Here is a 26,420-nt window from a genome sequence, read left to right as displayed (position 1 = left end):
ATATGCATTGATGCTTTTTTATGTTTTCTTACTGCTTCTCTCCCTGTCTCAGGCTTGTATGCTTTGGGGAACACTAGGACATACACATGCCTCACTCTGTATTATAAACCAAGCTGCCTCCCAGTTTGGTGGTCTGCTTAAGCTGCAAAAATTCCCATCTATCTCTGTGCTAAATTGCTGACCCTCTTCCCCTTTACCAATCCATATATTTACACATCACTTAACTTTGGAGAGTGGAGTCTGAACGCCAAAGTCTAACTATATTCTGCTGTTGTAATAAATCATTCATTTCAGATGTGGGTTATCTAATGGAATCCGTTCTATCTACTCTACCGTTGGTCGGAGAAACAAGCAAGTTTTAGCATATCACCTTGATTATAAGACACTGTAATGGGCGCAAATAACTGAATTATTCATAAACTCAAAAATCAGTTTTTACTTGCAGTCGTGGTATGATTGTTATTAACAGACCTGGTAGTGCATGAGGGTGTTGAGTCTCTTCCAGTCACTCTCTATCTTTGTTGTGATGTCCTCATCCTGCAGAACCACACGAGCTGTTCTGCCCTGCCGCCACTCTGTAGGAAAATACAATCAATAATAAATGTGTGACATATGGCACTTTGAGGAATGTTGGTATCCCAAGTTTTTGACAGTTACATATTGTCAAATGTCGATCATTTGTCTGCCCCTTGGCGCTGCAGTTGAGGTCATGTTATCCTTTTGCACTATATTTTATTCTTTGAAACTCTGCAAGTTGTCAAGTGTAGCAACCAAAGTGTCACCAAGACAGCTTCCTGTGCATTTCTACTTGACAATTAAAGTGATTGTGATTCTGTGAACAAAATAAAAATGACAGTGTCTTCACAGAGCTTTAAGCTGCCCAAAGCAACAAAGAGAAACTGATCCTCTCCAAATCCCTAGCCTGGAAAAGCCCCTTAGGGTATAACACTACAAGCCCAAAGCACGATCAGCCACTACCTACAAGTTATCTTATTTACTGCCTTTGAAGGTGCATGTCAGTTGGATTTGTGCCGAGTCATTCGGTATTGGATGACATGTTGTGGGCGTAAGCCTAGGTGTAGGTGCACTGTCAGAACGGTTTAACGTCAGTGTTAGAGTGTTGTTCTGATTAGGGCTGTAAACAGGTAAGGGGGGGGGGGGAGTCTTGACGAAACTGATGTGGAGCCCTTTCTAGATGTCATATTTGGTATTTGGTATATTGTCATTTGGCACGCTCGATTTCTGCTCTGTTTTCCCCAGCTGTCATTATTCCACATGTGATGTGCCACAGAAATAGTGCAATCTTAGTTTTGCCCCAAAATATATAACACAATTACTGTACTGAAATTATTCCTTCACAATGGGATTGCACTCTGTGCAGCCTCACCTAGATCCATGTCTGTAGCCCGTGGCCGCTGTGAGTACGGCATGTTCTTGTACACTGCATCCAGGATCTTCTCCTTTACCTGGGTAATGGTGTCACAGTTGAGCACCTTGACAGGGATTTCTGGGCTGTTCTCATTGTCGGGGTTCACACAGCTCAGCGTCTGGAGATCCAGGATAGAGAGAAGGGGGGAAGAAAAGGAAGGAGGCAGAGAGAAATGTGTTGATTGATACGGAAGTCCTTTCATTACCTGCTCTTCACCAAACTGTCCTGGTGGAGAGCATCTTGGCCAGAAATGTAATTTCACACCTCCAGGATGTGCTTGTGCAGCTCTGGCAGGGGCATTAAACAAGTAATGAGACACAGACTCTCAGAATCTCCGACATGGCGATCAGAGAGGTGTCATCCTGTCGCTGGCTGGCTCTGCCATGCAGCTAAAGCCTGAGGGGGAACCTATTCTGATGGGGCGCTGGAGGAACCCAGCTGGCTTCATTTCAAAAGAAATGTAAAAGAAAGAGACATGTTGCATTATCCAGGTAGTCTTACCTCGTGAATGTACTGGTTTAGCACATGACGGTTAAGCTTATATAGACTCAGTCTAATATTTGTAATTGTAAAGGTAGCTAATATAATACTTTTTTTTCACTAATTTGGGTGAACGATGTCCAGTGGAAACAGTATTTGATTAAAAAGGATATTTGTTGTATGGGGTTTTGAGGCAAGTGTGTGAACCGCTTTAAAAATGGAATTTCGAAAATGTTTTGTCGAATTTTAAGCTTAACGAAATGGGCATCTGGCTATGCAAGAATGTTTATTTCATTTTATCAAAGGTATGCAAACATTCAAAGCAATCATCAAATTATAACCACAGCCTTGGCATATTCAACATTTCTGGGGATCTGTCAAGGCACTTTGCCAAGAGATGTGCAAAAATTAAAGCAGACAAAAGGTAGAGAGTTTTTTGTTTCTCTCTCTATCCATGTCTTTGTGACTCACCAGCGTCTTGTATTCAATCTGCTGGCGGATGAGTTTGTCTTCACTCAGGGAATAGCGTGCCTCTCCTGTGATGGAGTCTATGGGTCCTTTCTCCATTTGCTGTTTGATGGCACAGAACAGCATGAAGAGAGGCTCGCCAGCACACTCCTTTGTTTTGGAAAAGAACCCAGGGATTAGGTTGAAAGGTGGGAGAAAGGAAAAGAAGACATAAGAAAAGTAGTGAAGGGAAGGATGGAAATCAGTATTCATCAGCAGAGGTGATGAGACTGAGTAACTGGAGCATGACACATCAAACATAATAAAATTGAGCTTTTATACAAAGCTGGAGACATGTTTGACCTCGCAGGTAACCATTATCCTTCTAGGGTGTTGTTAGAACACATCGATTTTAGGCATTTAAAATCACAGCCGCAACACAAACATGCACAGCAGTCTATTTCAGAATCAATGCAAATAACTTTAAGCGAAACCATAGTAGCTCTCACCATCTTAGCAGTGAGATGTGAGAAGGATTTCGTTTTACCTTGAGAAATTTGTGGAGCAAGAAAGCAAACCAGTTTGTCAGCATCTTCTCTGCCACTGACTCTGTTCTGTAAGACAAAGAGAGAGTGTACTCATTTATTAGCAAAGGCACCCCTCTGAGAGCTGGAGTGGTCTGATTATTCTTTATAATTTAAGACGTAGACGAGCCTGGCATTGTTGAAACCAAAGAAAAATTTAACAAGGAGAGTTCTGATGATATAGCCGCTTGATCTCGAAGGACTCCAGCAGACTTTAGGTTAAGTGCTGCTAGTGCCCAGCATTTTTGGGTCATGACATAATTGCTTAGAGACAGGTTTGATGGCCACTTTGAGTCACTCTGTTTCTTCCTTGCAGTGTCTGCACTTAGCTACTTTACATGAGTCCACATGGGTAAAAAATTTATGATTTACTGTCATATATTCTAACTAAATATGTAAAAAAAAATATTTCTGTGGCAATTTTTAAATCCGATCCAAGGCCTACAGCATTTTAGCTACAAATTCCATGTCCTAAACCTGTCGCACTTTTCTTTTGTTCTTACCCAGATTTCAATCTTAACCTGCACTGAATCAACTGTTGACGGCGTCCCATTAAACTTTAGAGTGCTTCCGCAAGAGCTGCATGTTTGGGCTAACAAGTTCTTGTTGTACTAGCTCCCATGTGAACTCATCCTTATATTTAATGAGTGTGTGTCAGATTGTGAGAGCAACCCCCCCCCACCCCCCACCCCTTTTTTTAAGACCTCATGAAACATTCAGTAGGCCGGTCTCAGCACTGGGAAAACAATCGGCAGATAACCAGAGGTGGAGGAAAAAGGGAGAGAGGCGAGAGAAGGGAGGAAGAGGAGAGGTGATGGGGAAAGAAATGTGAGCTACAGCTGAATGTTTCATGAGTGGCACACAGAAGATAAGTCAGACTGACAACAACTCTGCTGCCGCTGCACTCACTCTTCCCCATTAGGTTCTCCTCCTCTGCCAGTCCCTCCCACTCTCTATCACTTTTAACACTCCTGTCTTTCACCTGTCTGCTCAGGCATCCTGTTTCTCAGACTCATAGCGGATGTTTCACACTGCTGCACAAAACAAAGCTGTACAAAGGTGGGCTTCCCGTTACTGGCCTAGTTATTCAACCATCAGAAGTGCAGCAACTGGGCCGGAAAGAACAATGCACAAAGGAATTATCTATGCCAAAAGATAAGCAGCATTGATCAGAATTGGTCGGGTTTGTGACTGAAAAAATCTCTAGTTTTAATCCTCTCACCACAGAGAAAAAAGGGAGTCCAGTGTTGCGAAACTGAATGATGTACCCGACATGACCTCCCAACCAAAATTTAATGGGCTTTTCAAATTTCTGACTTTCTTGCATGTCTAGCTTTTAGGGACTTTCTTTAAACATTTTGGAGAACAACTGATTTCTTCTTTTCTGCAAGCACAGCTGAGATCTGATTAGAGATCTAAATTCTGCTTTGTCCACAAAAGCCACAGGACTGTGGCTCAGTAGGACCACTCTCTCTGATATCAATTTAATTTAAATAAATGAATTCATGTTCTGTTCTGTCCTGCAGTTTTACCTTAAATTTATGCGTCTTACATTTTACCAAAGAACTGGAAATGAAAGTTTTCAGCTGACAAAAAATAACTCTGTATGTTACACAGCTTTTTGTTAATTGGGTTTTAGCACTGTGAATGATTCTGTTTACCTGCGGAGGAGTAGTTTGGGGTGGTTCTTGCTCTCCAGATTGCGTTCTATAAGATCTGAGAGCAGATGTTTCAGGATGTCTGTGGCGTACTCCAGCCGTCCCTGCAGAGCGGTCATGATGAGCGAGGCAACGTAGCCGCGGTCACGCATGGAGAAGGAGCGCTGCAGCTCCAGTGTGCGTATGAATGTCAGCAGGAAAACCTTATTATTCACCAGCTGAGCAAATTGCTTCAAGGCTTTCTCCACATTCGCCTGTCCGCTCCCTGGCACCTGCACGCATCATGCATTTTTGCACACACAGAAAGGTGAGTGCGCTCATTAGATGGTACACACTCATGGATGAGTTATAACAGAAATACAGACCAGAGTAGAAATTCTCCCCTTCAAAGGGTCGGTACAAACCAGAATTACTGGTGTTGCTAAAGCCTTTGCCTAGAAGTGAGTGAAGGTTATGCAAATGCGTAGAGAACTGTCCCACCCTTAAAAGTGTAGATTTAAAGGAATATATACAAAATAATAAAAACCTTTTTTGCACTAAATAAAGAACCTTTGTTATGTGTCAAGTGCAATCAGAGGATTTCTAAAGAGTTAATTGGTTCTTAAGAAGTGCTATAATTTGTATCCTAATAATATCTTGATTAAACTATCTTTAATTGGTAACATCAGCCATGACCTTTACATTCCAAGCTTCTTCTGTTTTTTTCTTTTTTTTTACACAAAAAAATTAAAAGCCAAATACTTTTCCCCCCCAGATTTTCTTAAAAACTGAATAGAGAATGCCTCAAAAATTAAATAATTTGCCTATCCTTTGAGACAATAATGAAAACACTTCTTTCAAATACATTTTAAGAAACAGAAATGACTTCAAACCCAGTAGAAGGCTCAGAGATTAATGGAAGCAAAAAATTCCCAGTATGAGTTGCAGTCAAAAACTCCACTCAAATTAAAAACATTAATAAAATTTGGCTATAAGGACACTTCTTGTGAAGGTCTGCACCATTGACAGCTTTGCAGCTGTTTTACAGTAGATTTCCTCCTTGAAGTCCCTTTCTGTCCACTTATGTGCAGGGACCTCGAACTCGAAAGCAAAAATCTACTTCTCTGCAAAACTGACTCAACCTTTATGTCAAGGATAATTACTGGTGGTGAGTTTGGTCTCCACAGTGCCCAAGCTAGAAGAAGGCGCCCCAGGTTAGGAGTGGCACCAGTCAATTGTAAAGCCACAGTCTCCACTCAAACTGCTTCCCATTCTCTTCCCGAAAATGGAAATCAAGTTGCATGGTTGGTGTTTTGACACAGTGGAGCAGATTCAGCAGGCATTACAAATGTGCAAGTTCAAGTGGTCTGAACAGCCCTACCGGTCAGGGATGTGAAAATAGCAGGAGCACTGGAAGTGACCTTGAAATAGAGTGCAGTCAAATTTTAATCAGGTATATTCTTTTGCTTTTTATGGGCAGCGGCCCAAAACTTTTTGACCTCAAACTGATGTGAATATTCTCACAGACAGTTTGACAGCTTTGGCCAAAAAGCCAGTAGCAATTATTTTTGGAGTATACTGAAGCTTTAAGGTCAAGACGTCAGAAAAATGGTTGACACTGCATTCAAGTGTTGCAGCCTCTTCTTCAAAGGTTCCTCACCTCCAGTTCTCTGAGGACAGGATGATCATCTATACCGGGGAAGAGAACTCTCATGGCATAAGTGCGATAATCCAAGTAGGGAATGCCGGCTCTGTCCAGATCACTGGTTAATTCATTGATGTCAGTCTGTAGTTCTGCAAAGGCTGCACATGACACATGTATAAAATGTTTTGCCCAACATTTTAGTAGTGTAAGACAGTAATTCCAAATAAAAAACTTTTACATTTGCATCTTTGAAATTTGATATCTATAGGTTGAATATTAACTATAATTTTGCTCATCTTTTAATTAAGCCACCTTATATAGTGCTGTGAAAAAGCATCTGCCTAGTTTTTTGGGGTTTTCAGGTTTCAGTTTTCAGTTTTATTTGTCATATGCAAGTTAGCACAGGGTCAACATTGCAATGAAATGTGTTTGACAAGCAGCAGTCACTCAGCAGCATGGTACAGTAGAAGAAAATAAAATAAAATAAAATAAAATAGAAAAATAGTAAGGAGCAAAATATTAGAGAGACATGGTAAAAGAGAAAAGATGACTAAATATATATGTATCTATAAATATAAATATATGTACACTAGTGATTAAATAAGAAAATCTTGAAAAGAAATATGACGGGGGGCAGATGGGATATTGTTTTATATGCATATTTGTCGTATTTACATGTTTCAGATCAGACAAGCTTTATTGTTAGCCTAAGATGATCCGAGTTAATACAAAATGCAGTTTTCAAATGAGTCATTTTTAAGGGCAAAAAGTTATCCACAGAATATTTTCCTAAAAGTTTTGGCGATCATCCGGATGTTTTCTGGCAGATATGTCTTTGTTCTTTTTGGTTGTCAGTGGTTTTCAACTTGGAGGTCTCCTATGAATGCCATTTTTGCCCAGTCTCTTTCTTATTTTTGAATCATTAATCAATGACCTCAACTGAGGCAAGAGAGGCCTGCAGGTCTTAACATGCTGTCTGGGTTCTTTTGTGACCTCTTGGACAAGTCATCAATGCGTTCTTCCATGTTCTCACTCTGGTTCAGTTGAGCCCCAAAGCCTTAGAAATGCTTTTGTAACCCTTTTTAGACTGATGTCAGTGACTCTGTTTCTCATTTTTCTTTCGATTGTGGCATGATGTGTTTCTTTTTGTGATCTTTTAGCACATTCAATTTGTCAGAAAGAGTCCTGTCAAGCCTGAGTGTAGCTAGTAAAACTGAAGTCAGCTTTTCACAAAATGTGGTTAATCACAGCTAATTCACGATTTAACAAAGAGGGAAGATTACGTTTTTCACATCTCAGGTTATCTGAGCTCTCATGTGATCTGAAACATGTGTGACAAATATGCAATAAAATAAGAAATCAGGAAGCGGGCAAATGCTTTTTCACAGCACTATAAATCATTTTGTACACATAATTCTGACATAAGCTATTAAAAGAATATAATGCAATTATACATTTCATGTTAATTTGGGAATATGATTGAGCAGATTTAAGATATTTTTATCTTTTAGTTCGTACTGACCCTCTTTGCACTCCAGAGCCACTCTGGATTCCAGATTGTCCATCTGCATCTGCAGGCGCTTCAAAGTGAGGTCATTCTCATGTGACTTCCGCCTGTAGGCCAGCAGAACTATTACAACGATGATGAGGAGCAGCCCTCCTCCAGCTGTGATACTGAGGATAGCAGGAAGGGTGAGCAGGCTGTCGGATCGGATGTGAACCTCTCCTGGAGAGATGTGGAGTCCGCCGACTTGAACCTGAATAATTGCACGATAAAATTGAAAGATTTAAAGATTTTCAACAAAATTTTTAAAACATGTTCAAAAAAAGGCAAAGCCAAAAAATAAATAAATAAAATGATCACATCAAATGTTAAAGATTTGCCTGTATAGTTGCCTTTGAATAAACTAATATCCAGGCACACACACTTACTTTTCTTTTAATAGCTCTACTGTCAATACTTGCAAGAGTGCATGTCAATAATTGTAGAAGGCAATGTTCTGTACTTTGGAACCTACTAGACCATGAGTGACAAACAATGACAGAAAGCCAACAACTAAGTGAAAGCCTGTCAATGACCCACAAATACAGACAAGCACTGACCTGCAGAGAGTGACCCACATTCATGCAGACAGGGAAACAGATGGACAGACAGACAGAGAATTGCCGGATAGGCACAGAGTTGAAACTGACCAGGACTTTGTGTTGCCCGGTGAGGTTTGGTGGCTCACAGAGTAACTGAGTGTCCGACACAGTAAGAGAACAAGGTGTATCCCCGATCAGCACCGTGTAGTTGAGCCTAGCTCCACCAGATGCAGATGGCACCAGGTTACGTCCCTGCAACATATAATATAAAATTTAAATATATCAAGCACATTTCATATTTTAAAACCAAACAGCTCAAACATTAAACCTAAACTGTGTACTGAGAATCTTAAAAAAACAATATTTGTTTGGTCTAAGAGATCCAATTAAAAACATGATTCTGTGCATGAACTATTTGACCAGACAAGCAACTGTTCACCAGAAAAATAGTATGCTTTAGCATCATTCAATGTTTATGCATCAGTGGAGTTAGTGTAAACAGCTATAAGGGCATTCACAGAGCACATCACCTGCCAGGGCCTAGGCGCTACTTTGCAAGTTTGCAAAGAACCAAAAGTTAATTGGTTTTTCTGGTCCCCATTCTGCACCTTTCCACCAAGTTTTATGAAATTCAGCTTGGGTAGTTTTTGCATATTCTTGCTGAGAGACAAAACAAACAGCACTGATCACATCCCTTTGCCTTGGCTTTTGTCTTGCGAAGAAGGCTTTCTGTCAGTTTCTGTACTGCACTGCGGACTGCCACAGAGTCTATTTTTTTTTTTTTTTTTTTGCAAGAAAGCTGCTAAATTATTTTAGCTAACAAAGGCAGATTACTTCAAGACACAAACCAATATGCCATGCTGTTCTCTCTTGGCAAACGTAGCTAAAGATTTAACTTCCTTGCAGTGGCACATGAAAGTAAAGGGAAGAAAAGTAAGGCAGAAAAAAATTATTTTAAAAAGTACAACAGAAGTGTTGTCCGTTCTTTGACAGGAAGCATTTGAGTTCACAGGGAGAAGAACATCAGACAGAAAAAGTCAGCAGTTATGTCCACCGTGGTCTGAAATATTTATTAAAAAGGCATAAAAATTAATGGGGAAACAGAGGGGTTGATGTGTGTGGAAGAAATAAAATCTGATCAAATGGGATAAGATTTTTTTGATCACTGAATCAAGCAACAGATTATTTATAGCACTGAGCATAAGGATAGAATTACATTAGGTTTTGTGTACTGAAGATAAAACAAATGCTGTTATGAAAGCCACTTACTGTTTTTAAGGTTTTGCCTTACTCTGAAATGGGAACTGAAACTAGACTCATTTCTGGGAAGCTCTCCATCAACTTACTTTGAGTATGATGGGAGCTCCAGGTTTCTGCTCCAAAACACCCGAAAGGCTGAGGGGCTCCAGGTAAGGGTTGGGGTAGTAGACAAAGCTTGTGTTGTTATAGGTGAGCAGAGCTTGGACATTGTTGAAGACAAATCCAAACTCATCCACATGTTTCACTGTCTCATGGTCTGTGGTGTACTCCACCTTCAGAGATGGAGCGAAGCAGCTGATGGTGGTTGTGTTCAGAACTTTGCACACCTGGAGAAGAATCAGATCAGGTTTTTTAAGTTACACCACATTATCCACAACCTGACAATGTAGTGAGTGAAATATTACAGCAGCCAGACTGTACGTATTATGATATACAAGTTTTATATCTTCCAGTAATTATTCATTTAACCTCAAAGGAAAATTAAGTACAGCAATTAATGAAGCACCACTTGTAGTTTTTATATATGTAGGAACCATTTTTGCTAAATAGATCTGAACAGATGTCTCACTTCGTGCCCAAATGTTATACTACTAATAACTATCCTGTTATTTCGAACATCCAGATGTTAGACCCTTTAAAATCCTATTCAACTTGCATATTAACAGAATCATATCTACTAGAATCTGTTTCATATTAAGCCAATCACTCGATTACGAGAGTGCAATTCTGTGGGCTTTTTCGCCCCTATACTTCTTCAAAGTCTCCTTTAAAAATGAGCTGTCCCTTTAAATTTCACCAGCTTGACACCAGTTTCTAGTTAGCTTTAGTCAGATCTAGTTTTTGCACAGAAAGCTATTTGAAGTAAATTAAATGCTTTTGTGATTCTTAACATTTTCAAGTAATTCCAGTTATGTTTTCGAGATATGTGTGATAAAGATGCTGCCCTCATTAAATTCACCAGTGACCCTTTTCTAGCAGCCGTTTCGGGTTAAAGTTCAAGTTTAATCCCTTCAGATCTCAGCTTTGCCAGTAACACTGTCGAACATGCAGCTTTAATTGACTGGCTGAAAATTTGGGCTGGCATCGTTAACACATCATTTAATTGGCTCTGGGCAAACTTCTCACATACAACATGTTCCACATAAAAACACCCTAATTTATCAAACACAAAAACTGAAGGTCCTTGTTTTCTCTTACATTCGTGCAAGCAAATAATGCCATCATTCTCTCTCTGGCATCTCTGCAATAGTTATCTTTTCTGCCAGGGTGCAGTCCTAAAGCAAATCCATGACTAGTAAGAAGTGGAAAACTTGCTCCCAAAGGACCCTGGTCTTTTGCCAACAGGGTCCCAACACTTTATAACAATCAATCACTTTGAGCGACCTGCCTGAGCAGTTCAGGCGAGCAGAATTAGCTCCATAAATCACCTCCAAAAGTGAGTTGTTCATCCATATCATTTTTTTAAATCTTCTTTTGGAATGATCCTTTATGTAAACCTGTTCTCACTTCTTTTTTCCTCCCCAAACCTCTTCCTCTTCAATCACATTATAAAAATGATTATACTACAGCACTGAATCTGTCTAAATACAATCATAACAAATCACAGATTTAGAGTACATTTATTGACGTATGCTTTTTAAAAACTAAATATAACTATAAATCAGCAGTTTTTACACTCACATTGACAGATTCATGTCCAGCATATTTGACTCTGACGCGTGGTTCCTGAACTACATCCAGATTGGTGCCAGTCACGGTCAGAGTGGTGTGTCCACTGTTTAGAGGAAAGAAATACATATTTATTGTTCAAACAAGCACATACGTGCACAATGCTCTCAAAGCAACCTGCTGAAATGCTGCTGCTTTTTCATCATGATTTAAATTAGAATGATAACCACAGAGACATCGGTGTTTTTAAACATTTCCCAGAAAACCTGCATTAATGCAGGCTTGAGGAGGAATAGCTGGGATGGTAGCTCAGGCTTTGTTATTGGACAGATCAAACGGAGAACCAGCTGGCTGCTATTTTATATTCATCCATAACTGCGAGACTGGCATAGCACGAATACAGGTGCTGCTTGTTTACATATCTGCGCTAGATGTGATTAAAATAAACAACACGCTCTAATCTCTGAATAACCTGAACTGCAGTGCGAGCTTAGAAAAATGTGGAAGTAGAAAGTCGGAAAAGTGAGACAAAGAGGTCAAAATACAGGAGAGGTGGAAAAATGCTTAAAAAAACTGGTCGGTCAAGTCAGCCTGACAGAGTGCCAATCCTTCTCTTCTCACACTTCAAAGGCTACCTAAGCTTGTAGTGCCTCATAGTGGGAATGCAGATTCATGATGAGGGCTCTTGATTGCAGCTCCACAAAGCTCCTCCTGTCACTAGGCTGAGGGCCAGGGTGTCTCTCTGAAGTCTAATCTGCAGGGACGTAGTGCCGAGTAATCCCACCCTAACTCAAATTAAGTGCCATCTTTTATTTAGCAGAGTCCAGGTAGTGCACCCTTCAACTGCGATACAAATGTTCACGTAGCAGGTTCATTATTGTAATATTAACTGCATAGAACTCATTCATGTAGAATCGTGAATATTTGAGTCAAAGATGATTTGTTTGGGGGGGGTTTTCGACTATGATTGTTTATATAGATAACAATGTTGTGGCTAGTGACTTGATAATATCTCTGCAACCCTGACGGTATTGCCAAACTCTCAGATTTCCTGGGAGACTTTCTATGAAGAGCTGTATTATTAATCCCATTGTACCGAAACTGGCTTCAATTCACGGAGGAGTTGTTTGTGAGATAATTCTCAATATATAGGAGTAAATGGAGCTTAACACCTAAATTACCTGCTTCTTGACAAAGAAAGCCAATGCCACATTACTTTGGTCAGAAATGATTAGTTTTAACAAATAATGTAGGGTGCCCTGTTTCTTTGGGTATTAAAAGGGTAGCTGTTCTCTAGCTGTCTAAATTGTCCTCTACGCCCTGGTTAGAGGACTAAAGGACCACTACTCCTCCATTGCCAAAAGAAATGGGAGGACTAGGGCCAAGTGATGGGCCAAGAGGGATTGGGCTTTAGTCAATGAACACTGAAGCTTATCTGTGCAGTGCAGTCCTGGAACAACATCTGTATTTCATAATATTGTGTTGTTGTCTTGGACTTCTTTATGTTGAGAAGTGTTTTTATTTTTCTATCCTTTCAGGTTACGTGCATGAGGGGGCCAGAACATTCGAAACGGCTCTCGGTATAAACCAGCACAAAACTATTACTGTTACCACGGTCCATATAATTAAATTAACACCTCTGTGACAGCATCAATAAAAACTGAACATTATAGCCTTCGTAAAAAGGAAACTTTATGGGAATTGTACCCATTTTTTGAGAAAAGTGAATCACACATAGTACAAGTTTTTCTGTGCCACTGACTTTACACATAGATTCACAACTTGTGTGTGGGTGTTGATTTAATCTAAATGAATTATTGGATATTTATGACAGAAAACAGTTAAACATGAAGTGCATGAAGTCCTCTTTCACACATGCATCATCTGCAACACATTTTGCAACATGAAAACTGTCACTTTCAAGATGAGATCATTTGCACTTTTTTAATTGTCACACGTTCCTATGATTAGGCTAGTAACAGCGTTTATTCAGTACTTAATTTTTTTTATGTTACCTGGTAATGCTCCACAGGGGCTCAATGCGCTGTACTGTGGGGTCTTCTATGTACTCAAAGGTCAGACTTCCAGGAACCTTGGCGCGGTCAACACTCAAACTGACTTGCACTGGCCCCGCTCCAGTCACCGATGGAGCAGAGAAGCACACAATCTCTGACTTGGTCCTCCTGGTGAGATTACCAAAAGAGAGATTTATTCATGCCTTTGATTGTGACTGCCCACTCAGTGCTGCAGTGGCAGACTTCACGTCACCATGCGCATTACGGTGAGAGGAGAGGATTCATTATAGTCTGTCCCATCTCTTCCTCGTTACAGACACATTAGGGATGGAACACTGTAATTAGAGGGTGCTCAAATTAATGGCTTCCTTGCCTCACCCACCTGACTGCTACAATGTGAGGCATTTTGAACTTTAAATAGATATCTATAAATACACAGAGAACAAAACTTACTACAGTGAGTTTCATCATCTCCTCACTAATTATCAAAGACTTTTAATTTAACGCACAGACACATAATTGTATCAAAGGTGTGCTTTTTTAAAAGAGTGACCTCATACAGTTTTTAATTGATATTAGTGAAGGCTAAATCTTTAATATTGTGCAGAGGCAATCTAAATTTAGTGCTTGTGAGTCAGGAATCATTTTTAATGTGAGATTAAGATGATGTCAAGGGGTTATATTACTCACCTGTATAGCTCACATGTCTGATTACCAAAGTACACATTAACGGTACTGCCAGCTCCTAGATTCTCCCCGACTACAGTGACCTTGGTGCCCCCAGATTCAGGTCCTCGGCCTGGAGTCAGTGCCAACATTGCAGGGGTCTTTGGAAGAAAAAGAAAATCATTCATGTTTCATTTAGCATACGTGCCAACGCAGAATACAATATGTCTTATTAACTGTGTGATTCTGATAAACCCTGTTCTTCCAGCCTTGGCTCAGTAAGTCTCTGTAGAACTAAAAAGTTAAGAGCAAAATTGTTATAAAAGGTAGACCAAGGTCTAATAATTTATTGAGTATCAAGGCTATAATTATTTTAAAAACGAGTAATACTACACCACATGCTCAGCAACAGAGCCCTCTTTGGGATAAGGTGCAATAAACCAGAACATTGTTTTCATCAGCCACTAACAAAAATACCACAGTTGAAAAGTCATTCCTAATTATTTTTTAAACTGTCTTGTGCACAGTCTGTGCTGCACTTAAAATGCATTGAGAGTCTTATTCTCTTCCTTGCCAGTTGATGATTGCAGTTGCCTGAACCGATCGAACTGGTTAGCTTTTACCTACAATCATACAAACACTTCGCGTTTATTTTGGAAAAAGTGGACAAGTTACACGTGTTTCAGTGTCATAGTTACCACAAAGGAGTAGAGCTGGGAAGACTGTGCTCGTAGCTCTGGTCTACATTCGCCAACACACAGCATAACTGGACCTGGAGTACTTCCTTCAGGAGCTGCAGCCATCTCACACACAATCCTTTCAAGACAAAAAAGTAAAAAAACAAAATATGTATGTGGGTGCACAAAAACACAGGCATCGTGCATAATAGTAATAGCAGCATCCAGGCATACACACAGAAGAATCACTGCACTGCATCACATTTGTTATGAAGTGCACTGCCGGAAGATGGCCGGTGTGATTGAGGTAGACTTTCATGGAAGTTGTGGGTCAATACAGAAGCCCATCTTTCTTCTGAATGGGAAACCTATAACAGCAGTATAACTCAAATGATAAACTACACCCCTCCCCATCTCCAGCACGATTGCCACCCACCATTACCTCCGGTTACCATGACAACATAGTGGATTCTTCAATAAATCAGTATTGCCTGTCAGGTCAATAAGATAAAGTACGCCATGAATAAGTCATTATAGCAACTGACCCCACGCTGAAATTAATGGTAGTAACAGCTGTAATGCCATGTTTTAAAGCACTGTTTGTGCCAAATGAATGGCCCTGCCAAATGCACAGCTCTGCACAAGAAACTTGTCCTGCGATACAATAAGAGCACCCAATGAATCGTCCCTGCCCAGCCCTTCTATTCATACATCACGTGAGTTTTCCAATTTTCTGCTGGCATGTTTTTTTCCCTTTTTTTTACCCCTCCTTCTTTAGAAGGATATAAATAAAGTCCCTGCAGCCTGAGCCCAATTGCATTACATGGCTGTGAGAGAAACACATGGCTAACAGATTGTCCCTCCAGTCAGCGACATGCAACGCATTTCAATTACAGCTGTGCCGACAGCCTTATAACGACAATGACACAAAGACTGTCTCTTCCTTTGGCTCTGACTGCACCAGAGCAATACAAAGACCCATGCACAATCCTACAACCTGATGAGGCATCACAGAGTATCCAGCTTATTCAGAATGTGCTAGTGTCTTTATGGGGGAAAAAATATGTAGAAAGAAGGAGATAGGGAGAGTGCACGCATTTATTTAATAGTACTATATCAGTACTATTTATTAGTACTGGAGGGGAGGAGTTTCTCTTACTGTTCTGCAGTGATGTATCCCTCCTCCTGTGGTGTGCACTGCACTCCTGCCACTTCCACGTTACCAACCAGCTCAGAGAAGGATAGACCAAGGTTCAAGCCCTGGATTGTCACCAGGGTGCCCCCTTCCAAAGGTCCAGCAACTGGGTTCACCTACATAGAAGAGAGGAATTAAATAAATTAAATAAATATTATAAAGCTTTATTCTTGTACATATTTTTTGAATAATTCTTGTATATTTTTTTCCACATAAATAATGTGCACTTCCATACTGGAAAAAAAGATGCTATAAAGAGAGTTAAACTTGGCCAAACCCAAAAGAATTTCAATTATCATAAAATGCAAACACTTTAAGTTCTTACTAAAAATTTGGCTTTGAGCACTGCCTTAAAATATAGGCTTTTGACTATTTTGATCAAGAAATATTGTCCTATAATATGTGAAATAGTAGAATCACACTTTAAAAACTTAAAACTGGATCTGTGTAGCCTTTCTTTATTCTTGGGAAGCAAATATTAAGTAAATATACCATAAGTCTGTGTGTGAAATGCTCAGCTTTCATAGCAACTGGGTCTCTTCAGAAAACCTTGAAATCCACCATAATTCCAAGCAAACCTTAATGAATAATGCAGTGAATAACAAAGCCTTGAGAAAACCTATTCACAGCCCTTTCCAGTGTCAAGTTAACCATCCCAGCAGGAAACCTTTGGACCTACAGAACAGAACAGGAGCAATGCCGGAGCAACACTCCCTCCACTCCCAAGCAGCGCTCAGTAGTTGATTCATTCGGCTGCAGTTCCTTCAAAAACCCCAATAATGTGACAGGAACATCAAAGGCTCCCGGCTCTTTGAAGTGGAAGAGCCTTGCATCTCTGTGCCTGACCCACTGCGCCTCATTCAAGAGAATGAACAGGAGTTTGTGACATAAAAGATCCATCATCACTTTCTAAACAGACTGAATACGTTTAGCTGTCAAGCACTTAGGGTATTCAGCTGGCGTGGAACAAAATGTAAGATAGGCTCAGGTAAACAAGCACTTGGAAGAAAAACTGGAAGTTGGCCACAGAGAAAATTAGAGTTAGTTATTGATATGTACAGTATGAACTACTTGTGTTTGTTAAAAAGATGTCTGGCATGTGGTTTTCGGATACTATTATGTACAGATAAAAGATGTGATTTCGGAAAGTAACTTCTCAAAATCTTCGAACAGAGTTAGACTTTTTTTCTCGCTCTAAGGTCTATCAACCTGTTTCTCTATGTCTCGCTTGCTGTAATGGCAAATAGAAGCAAAATCAGGTATTTTATCCACTATAATAACCTGGTTCAACTCAGTTTCTCTGACAGACATGTTTTCAAACATGATAGTGATGGAGTTATTTTAATGCAATGAGTTGTTTTCTCTCTTTCCTTTGAATTTTAAAAAGAAATTAAATAGAACATTTACTTATAAATTGCTGGATCTTAGCACACAACTACTACAAATTTGTACCCAGGTCCCAGAAACCACTTCTAAACTAACGTCCTTCTTAGCTAACCACTTAATTAACTACTTAGCTGTGTTTGCATTATTTGAATTCACCATATGCTTAAACTTGATGGCTCAATAGGATGACTCAGCAACAGACAACCCAAGTGCACTAATGAGCCACAGACCTCCGTAATGCGTGGGTTGGTGCATTTGACATTCCTGGCAGAAAGATCCAGCCAGCGGCTAGCGTAAGGGGAAATGGGAGGACAGTGCTGCTTCATGGTGCACCGGCCCTCACCGCTACACCAGCCACACTGGAACTTCCTCTCTGCCCGCAGACACATGCCACAGCTGTCCCGTAGGGCACTGCATTTGTAGAGATGCACTGTAGGATAACAGAGACAACAGTGTAACAATACTGTAATATATGAAAACCTATAAAATATACTGTAGACGCACTAAAATTTAGACCAGCAGGGAGTGCAATTTGGTAAACTAAAAAATTTTATGAAATAACAAAAGAGAACGCAAACTCAAACAGTTGGTTTTCACTGTCATCGCCACAAATAACTGCAAAGTCATCATGTGTATTCAATAAAAATAATTTAATAAGGCATGTTTATGCACATGGCCTATTTCAAGGATTAAGAAAAAGATCATGAGTAATCCAATAAACCCGTCTTTGAAGTTTGCCTTTTACATCCTTTCCAGTAAGTAACCTTTATTTATGCCCATGTAAATTAACTTCCATAAATAACAGCAAGGCCTGTTAAAATTCATGGCATGCATATATTTTGGTCAATGGGGATGTATTTAATGTACCACCCACCATGACAGCTGACAAGCACCTTTCCGTGCAGGATGATGGACAAGAAACCAAAAGCAACAGTAAGAGCCAAGCTGAGCAAATATGAAAAATCATCCTTCACCCCTTCAGGTGTACAAGTGATTGGGTGCTCTTTGATAACACTCCCTGCTATTATGAACTTTCTCTCAAGGCCCTTCAGGAGCCTTCAAGTGCTTTCTATGACCCATCTATACCCTATAGATTGAGTGTTTTACACTTCTCTGGTATGGCAGTGATAGATGACAGAGGCACCTTTAATCTTCTCTGGATTGTCAATGATGAAATTGCCGTTCCATACAATGGAGAGGTCCACTGCCAGGTCACTGATCTTCACACCCTCGTACATGTACTGAAAAGCAGAAACCAAAAGTAAGAGAGTGTTCAGAATAGGGGGGAGAGGGGAATTCAAAGAGAGACAGGGCACAGAGTATAAAAAAGATGGAGAGAGACAGAGTAGGGAAAATGAGGGGATGAAAGGGCAGCAGCGAGACAATGCTTTTAACCATCTGTCATTTCTGCCATGGTTGTCTGCTCCTCTACTCTTTGACATGTAGGGACGCAAACCCAGGCTGGGGTGGCCGATCATCCACATCTGAAGAAAAATGGCCTTTTCATTCATTGTCACAGAGTGCCAAGGTGTGCTTTTCCATTGAAATTTAGCCTGTGATTTGTATTGTGTAAAAAATTGGGCAAGAAATATCCTGTGCTCCTCCATAACTTATGCCATTCAAACTGAGATACGGTTTTGAGATACAGTCGTATAGTTGTGGTGTATTTCGTTTTTAACCATGCAACAATTTTCCCTTCTCTCTTTCGTTACTTCCCTGTTACTCCCCTTCTTTCTCTTACATGCTTTTCACAATTCCTTATCACTTTCCCTTTCCTCTACTTTTGCCTCGGTGTGCTTGACACTTCAGGCGGTATTCACTGATGCTGATATACCCTATGTACCTTGCCTACACAGCATCCAAGCCGTCTGCCTCATTTGACAGCTGTGAGACTCCCGCTGGGAGTGTTTGAGGTCATACCGAGCTGTTCTGGCACTGCACACTGGTGCTGTTGAAGCGGAGCGCCGTGACACGGTGGCTGACACCCTGCACATTCACCACACACTCATAGCCCCGCTGGCCCGACTGTGGCTGAGGAAGGTTCCGGGCCCTCAGGGTAATGGGTCGAACCTCACCAGCCGGAATGAGAATTTCTCCAGAGTTAAGAAGCTGAGGACATGCCTGTGGAAGGAACATACGAAGAACTGCAATTTTACTTTTTACAGTAAATACGTATCAACTGCCTCAATATTAAACAGGTAGCATTTATGATATTTTCAAAGTTAGCTTCCTTATGACAGATTGAGCTGTGTATCTAAAACACACACATTATAGTTTCTGTACACTAGTCTATGTTGGTTTGCATGCACATCTGTTTGTTTTGTTGTATGTAGCCTAATATGACATAATCCATATGAATCTGTAATATGACTCAGGGATTAGTGGGGCAAAGAAATCACTAATCCAAATAGACTTTGCATTCACATGGTGCATCATTTTTCTACAGTAGAGTTGATTGATATGTAGGAACTCACTACCTCTTCAGCTATATCAGCTAGACTCTATTCCAGAGTTCAAATCTCACCTGTTTACGTTCACATATCAAGTACAACCCTGTTTTCTACTCTATTAAGCATTTAATTATCTATATTATTACTAGGAATTGTATGGACAGGTGGCTCTTTGCTAAAATATTTTCACAACATATTGACGAACTGCCATTAAACTGCTGCATGATTAGTAAGGATAACACAGTCTTTGGTAAACCTCTGAGTTTTCTTCTAATATCACTAGTAGTACCAGTTTCCTCTAATCAGCTAAAATATGTAACATCCTCCAGGATGGATTGGCAAAAATATTTGTATACATATTTATACTGAAGTTCCTGAAAGACCAATTATCATGACATTTGACAAAAATGATTCAAAGTATTCATTATGAAAAAAAAGTATTCACAATTTTTTTAATTCTGTCATCTACAGCTTTTATATGCTTTTAATGTGAATAGCACTTTGGTTTATGACTAAACACTTGGAAAACTAATGAAATTCTCTTTAGTTGCTAATGTGCTTAGTGCTGACCGTTAATATGCAAAAAAACTAAGTGGAAGATGATATTTGCTAAAATGAGCATGTTAGGGTGCTGATCGAACCATCCTTCTCCCCGTATGGCTTTGCAAGGCCACTGGTGTGGCTGTAAGGTTTTTATCCTAATGATTCTTTGCAGAGAATGTGTTTTTGTTTACTTGGATTTCTACCTTTAAGGCAAAAGTGTCATATATCATCAGAAAAATTGTGTTCCTGAAAGCAAGACTTCAATCTGCTCTAGTATTTCTGTGAAAGTACCTCTGAGGCGTTGACTCTGCCCTCCTGGAAAGAACAGCTGCTTGGGTCGTGCGTGCACAGGTTGCGGTATTTACACCAGTGACAGCGAAAAGTGCTGTTTACACAGGACAGACACCTGCAGGACAAAATGAACACATTATGACAGACTGTTCACTAAGTGTGCCATGCAACACTACTGCATTTACACAGATTGTAAACCCTGCCCATCATCTGCATGATCCCTTTCTCAGACTTCGTAAAGGACTGCAGACGGGAGACTAATGAAGGATTGTGCTGAATTTATCTTGACACTCTCTTTTATGAAGATGTCCTCAGGCGGCATGAATGTGTTTTTTGTTTTTTTGTTTGTTTGTGCGTAACAAAGCATTACCTTCAGCTTGAAATATTGGTAGGAGAGAAACTGTTCACATGTCACTGTTAGTTAAAGCATAAACAGTCATTCTAGGAATATAAAAAATGATGTACACTAGTATCAAGGACACAGTGTCCTTAATACATCTAAATTTGACTACTACAGCTTTTCATTTTATTATGTTGTTTGCAGTTAACAGTATGCCAATCTTCTCAGGATTGTGTACAAAATCAGAATGGAAACCAAATGTTTCATGGGTAGAATTGTGCAACAGCTCTGGCTTGGATTCAGTCACCTACAACAAGCGGTCAGTTGTGGATTAAGGTTGTGGAATCTATCCAACGAGATTTAATCACATTTTGGTCAACAAACATGGAAGCAGTGCTAATACAGCAGAGATGAACGATACACAGCTGTTCATAAACCAATAAAGCAATTGTGAAGATTCTGATTAGGGTCTGTCCTCTTTTCCTGTTGGGGAGGTTGTTGACTTTCCTGCCTCTAATTAAGTTCTACCAGAGTGTAGGAAGAGGATCCATGCATTATCACAGTCTGTTAATCCTAAATTGTCCTGCTGAATGAGATGCAGCCATGAGAAAACTATAAAAACACTAGTAGAGCTCCAACACTGCAGCTCATAGTGAGTTACAAATGCCAATAAATGTAGAGCAGCTTCATTAAAATTTGATATTAATTAGCTGCCCAGGGCCAGTATGGACATAAAAATGTGTGCTTGTGGGTGCATGTGTTAGAATGAAATTCGGGGGGTTGCGCATTAATAGAGCTGGACTGGCAGGGTGCTGCAAACACTGGATAATTAATTATGGAGGGTGATGTGGTGGTGAGGTGATGGTGGTAGCGGAGGTAGAGGGGGAGAAAGAGGTGCTGGGTTAGGAGTGTGTTTGGTCTGAAATATTAATCACAGGAGTATACAGGGTCACCCTGCAGCTAATGGAGGCCGTACTGGGGTGGGGCGGATGTGATGAGCTTCCAACTGTTTTCTTCTAATGGCTTAATATGGTTATATTGCAGCGTTTATGTCACAGTCAAAGAGCATTGTGAATAAGTGGCATGTGGGCTAATTTTCTGGGTTTACTATAAATACTCCATCAGTCAAATGTTTCCTCCCAAAGCGGATACAGAGGCTAGCTTTTGTCACTCATGGCTGGGTGTAATTCAACGTTCAGTTAAGTGAAGCCTATGTTTAAGCACATCAATTAAAACCTCAAAAAAAAAGCATGTGTTGGCTCATGATGTGTGACTCACTTGAAGTAGATTTTTAAAAAGCACACGTTGTATGTTTAAGTTCTTTAAAGTAATTAATTAAATTTTCCTTATTTGGAGTTTTGTTAATGTTGCTGTGAAAACTTATAAAGTGTTTGCTAACTTCTTTTAAAGCTGACAAATGCTGCTAATTGGCTTTCATCCTAATAAGATCCACATTTGTAGCAGTGCTTGCAATTGTTATTCACAAAGAAAGACTCTTGTCATATTTTACTGTTATGATAAATACAGCAGACATTTGCATAATGGCTCAAAGTCAAAACTGCGTCCCTGCCCAGTTAGTAGGCTTATATTGGATGACATTTAAATAATGTACTTTTAAATTATTTTACTTACCCTCAAGCATCAGAGCAAGGCTAAAAATATAAAATATCTTATGTCTAATATTGGAGGCAAACACAATTCTCTGGCAAGGCCCCTTGGGATGAAGTCAAAAGGGGGTGTGTGAATCTAGTACTTATCTTTTTAAGCAGCCGTCAGGGACTGTTGGTCTAGAGTGAAGCCATTTCTAGGTGTTAATATGTATAAGGGCTGCAACAAAGAATTGTAGTTTATTACCGTTTAATCTAACAATTATTCTCTCTATTAATTGTTTAGTTTGTTGTGCCTTTGTCTCTTATTTTGTACCGCAGACAGTTCAAAACTCAGAAGTACTTTGATATGAAACAGAGGAAAGCAGGAAATTCACACTGAGAAAGCTGAACCCTCAGAATGATTGAAGTTTTTTTTTGCTTAAAAAAGAAATAGAAAATAAACAATGATTAACTGTAAAAAATATTTTCTGATCAGCTGGTGTTAAAACAGTAATTCAAAGACCAAGAAAACAACCATATAAAAGGCTGATCCAAACACTGCTGATTCTGTCAAAGAGCAGAACGACGATCTGTCCTCCTGTCATGTTTTGCAGTCTTTAATCCTTATAAACTCTGGGTCTTTTGTCCAAAGACAGGGGGTCATAAATGACAAATTTACTATGATCTTACTGGTAAATCTTTTGCAGTTAGTACATGATGTATATCATGAATGCTTCAGCTTTAATAGTTTTATGCTGCATTGGATACCAGTTCGTAGACCTAAAACATTTTCTAGGATGAGTGGAACAGTATTGAATTCAGTATTGAATTCACAGGAGTGTGCGGCAGACAATGATAGTTAACTGATACTTAAAGCTTCAACCAGTAAGCCCACAAACTGCTAGTTAAACCAGAGTCGAAACAAACAGGCCATGGCAAATGCATCATGTTGATTTAAATTAAACCTGACAGATAAATTGATCTCAAAGGTTATCTAACAGGCTGATCTTAAGTAGGGTTGGGAGCATCAGTACATCATTGCTCTAAATTAAATCGTGCTCTTCCATCTATTGAACAAATCAAAGATGTGGGGTGGATGGTGGATGGTGGGTTGGGGGGGTGCAGGGGCAGCTGAACTCACATTTTATGTGTGCTGCAGTTGTAGAATTTCACCTCCGTGCTGGCGACCATTTGACCCGTTTCCTTTGAATTCAGACGAAGCTCTACCCCAGCCCAGTCTTAAAGAGCGGGACGCAGACGCAGCGTGGTGAGCGAAGGGAAAGCGAGAGGGAGTGGAAAAACATGTAAGAGAGTTGATGAGAGAGAGACAAAAAGGATGGGTGAATGAGTGAAAAGAGAAGGTCAAAGTGAGGCAAAAAAAAAAAAAGTTAATGCTTTTATCACATTCCTGTAAAGAGCCACCTGGTGTCTGCATTCCTGGAAGGGCATATTGCTGTTGTCATGAGAAAACCTTCTGTCACAAACTTCAATTGAAGGATTACTTTAAATGCTCAGAGGAAATTCTACAGCTCCTTGGTACTCACCACATCTTTGGCTAAACAAAAACTGCAAGGGAGCCAATCTTTAAAGCAGACTCTTTTTGTTAGAGTCTAGAATATTGATACATTAATCCTTACATCTTATGTTGGCATCATTAAATATTGGTTGTAGGTTTCTATTTTTATTGATTTTTTTTACAATATACACTGATATCTGAGCTCACCTTGTCCCTCTGGTATTTGGGGAACATCTTTTCCGGCTGGGGAAAGACACATAACCCTGTTCCCCTTCACATGACCCTCCAATTCAGCCTGCTGGCCAAATGAACAAGTAATACCAGCAGAAAGGTCTGGAACATTGTTCACCTCAAGTAGAAGCTAAAAGAAAGCAGACAGGAAAGATTTAAGACACTGCTACACTTACAGTGGTGGGGAACAGTCTGACAGTGCGATGTCAGCACTATATAACAGATTCAGCTGTATATTTTATCACATCTAGTTTGAGAATATGCCAATTTTGGAAATACGCACAAACACACACACACATTGTTCTTTCTTTCTTGCCTACAGTTAGATGAAAAGACAGATTCTTCTGTTGTACCAGTGTAGTAAATGCCCAGATAGATGGTTAGTTTATAACTTAACACTAAGACTGCATATAGGAGGAAAGAAGCTGGACTTATTCAAGATTTGTTTCAGTGAGATTTATGTATAGCATTTTTATTGACTGGGCGTTTTCCAGTTTTAATGCTAAGGTAACCAGCTTCTGGCTCCAGCTGCACATTTACCCACAAGTGATGTTGATCATCTCCTATATTACTCAAGAATAAAACAAACAAGCACATTGCCTCAAATGTCCCACGAGTCCTTTTAAGATGATGTTTTTTTTACCTCCTAATGTCTTCTGTGCTCTTGGCTACTGGAGAAAGAGCAGCTAAATAGAGCTTTCAGAAAATGTAATCAACCTTTTGGCTGATGCATCAGAGGAGCAGACAGAGTACGCTACAATAACAACTCTCCCCCATTCACATTTGTCTCCAATCTCATAATACATGTTTTTAAACCAAAGCAAATATAGTGGATGCCCTACAGGGACCTTCTGTCTCAATTCACATCTCACAAAACTAATCTTCTCTCCCGGGCTTATTCTTACTGTACATGTGGATGAACAAGGATACTCCTGCTGATTGCTCATAAACACTGGCATTGTGAGTGGAGTGGCATTGCAGTGATTGGCGGAATGATAAGCAGACTCACAGGGACACTATGTGCTGATACAGCGATGCTGTCTGGGTGAGCAATAACCTTCACACAGCGGTCAATGTCTGTCGCAAAGTGGAAGGCTTCGTCTGCCCGTTGACACCGATCTCTTCTCGAACACCTGTGGAGAAACAGAAAGTTCTAGGTAAAAATGTATTAAATAATTTCGAGCTTAGTGTTGAATCTCACTGAGTTTTATATGTTATTGTTGGTCAATCAGCACTTCACTCCTAAAAGACCAGGCTGCTGCGGCTCAGAAGGTAGAGTTAATTATATACCAATCAGAGGGTCAGTGATTTGTATCACAGCTCCTCCGATCTGCAAGATACTGATCCCCAATTGGTGCCTGAAGCATCCATCAGACCATGAGTGTGTTTGACAGATAAAAAGTGCTTAAAGTGAATAGATTTGGGTTGTAGTGCCAAAGTACTTTAACTGCTCAGTGAAGGCAGAAAAGAGATATATACAGTTTTTGGGGAAATCTTTTTTTTTTTTAATTTTGCCTCTAAACACAATCTCTAACACTTAAAAAATCCTCACAACTCACCACTGTTTCACATTCCTCATCCATGTCCTGACCCACCCTCGAATGGTTTTCTGCTACTTCTGACTTCCTCAAGCACTACCACAGTTCCTCTCTTGGCACCCTATTATATTCTTTCTCTAGAGCCACAAAAGCACAGTGCAACCCGTTCTGGCCCTCTCATAGTTGTCCATCAACACTCTCAATCCAAACATTCTATCTTTAATGCTCTTTCTCTGACATTCTGCCATACTGCTGCTACTGGTTATTAACTCTCTTCTTGGCCTAGCTTCAAAAACTCTTTCCCATATCATCATGGTAAGGCTCATCATCTTTATTCCTCTGTTGTTAGTATAGCTCTGCACATCATCTTTTTTTCTTGAAAAACAGTACCTGTACACTTCTTCTTCATTCCTCAGCCATCCTCTCACTCTCTATGATAGTGTTAAACAAGCTGGTCAAAAAGTCCACTGCCCTCCCTCCTAGAAATCTCTGTATATTCACAGGTATGTCATCTGGACTGCTTGGACTGCAACTGCCTTTGCTGTCATCGTCCTCTTCAAAGCTGCTCTCACTTCGTCCTTACCTCTGCACTTCCTTCCTAACTTTCTTCCAACTGTCTCCCTCTTGCTGTCATTTTCTACATTCATTCATCTTCTACATCTTCATCTTCGACATTGGTCTACATTCATTCATCTTCTACATCTACATCTTCATCTTCGACATTGGTCTACATTCATTCATCTTCTAC

General features: G+C 40.0%; 1 protein-coding gene across 1 annotated transcript in view; it reads right to left on the bottom strand.

The window, feature by feature from the left end:
• LOC102211566 (plexin-A2-like) overlaps window positions 1-26,420 on the bottom strand; it is an 80,951-nt gene that overhangs the window by 9,164 nt on the left and 45,367 nt on the right. The window contains exons 6-26 of the mRNA XM_005729717.1: window positions 25,144-25,267; window positions 24,111-24,264; window positions 23,529-23,625; window positions 20,459-20,573; window positions 19,095-19,295; window positions 18,319-18,415; window positions 17,405-17,604; window positions 15,753-15,904; window positions 14,615-14,732; window positions 13,941-14,077; window positions 13,251-13,418; window positions 11,248-11,341; window positions 9,654-9,893; window positions 8,416-8,559; window positions 7,745-7,979; window positions 6,238-6,380; window positions 4,602-4,870; window positions 2,904-2,970; window positions 2,381-2,527; window positions 1,388-1,547; window positions 472-575 (exon numbers count right to left, since the gene is read on the bottom strand). Coding sequence (XP_005729774.1) covers window positions 472-575; window positions 1,388-1,547; window positions 2,381-2,527; window positions 2,904-2,970; window positions 4,602-4,870; window positions 6,238-6,380; window positions 7,745-7,979; window positions 8,416-8,559; window positions 9,654-9,893; window positions 11,248-11,341; window positions 13,251-13,418; window positions 13,941-14,077; window positions 14,615-14,732; window positions 15,753-15,904; window positions 17,405-17,604; window positions 18,319-18,415; window positions 19,095-19,295; window positions 20,459-20,573; window positions 23,529-23,625; window positions 24,111-24,264; window positions 25,144-25,267 — 3,166 coding nt within the window. The remainder of the gene's footprint in view (window positions 1-471; window positions 576-1,387; window positions 1,548-2,380; window positions 2,528-2,903; window positions 2,971-4,601; window positions 4,871-6,237; window positions 6,381-7,744; window positions 7,980-8,415; window positions 8,560-9,653; window positions 9,894-11,247; window positions 11,342-13,250; window positions 13,419-13,940; window positions 14,078-14,614; window positions 14,733-15,752; window positions 15,905-17,404; window positions 17,605-18,318; window positions 18,416-19,094; window positions 19,296-20,458; window positions 20,574-23,528; window positions 23,626-24,110; window positions 24,265-25,143; window positions 25,268-26,420) is intronic.

This window comes from Pundamilia nyererei, unplaced genomic scaffold (genome assembly GCF_000239375.1).
Source record: "Pundamilia nyererei isolate P.nyererei 1_Seehausen unplaced genomic scaffold, PunNye1.0 scaffold00034, whole genome shotgun sequence".
Taxonomy (NCBI): Eukaryota; Metazoa; Chordata; class Actinopteri; order Cichliformes; family Cichlidae; genus Pundamilia; species Pundamilia nyererei.
This window is presented reverse-complemented; position numbering and strand designations above follow the sequence as displayed.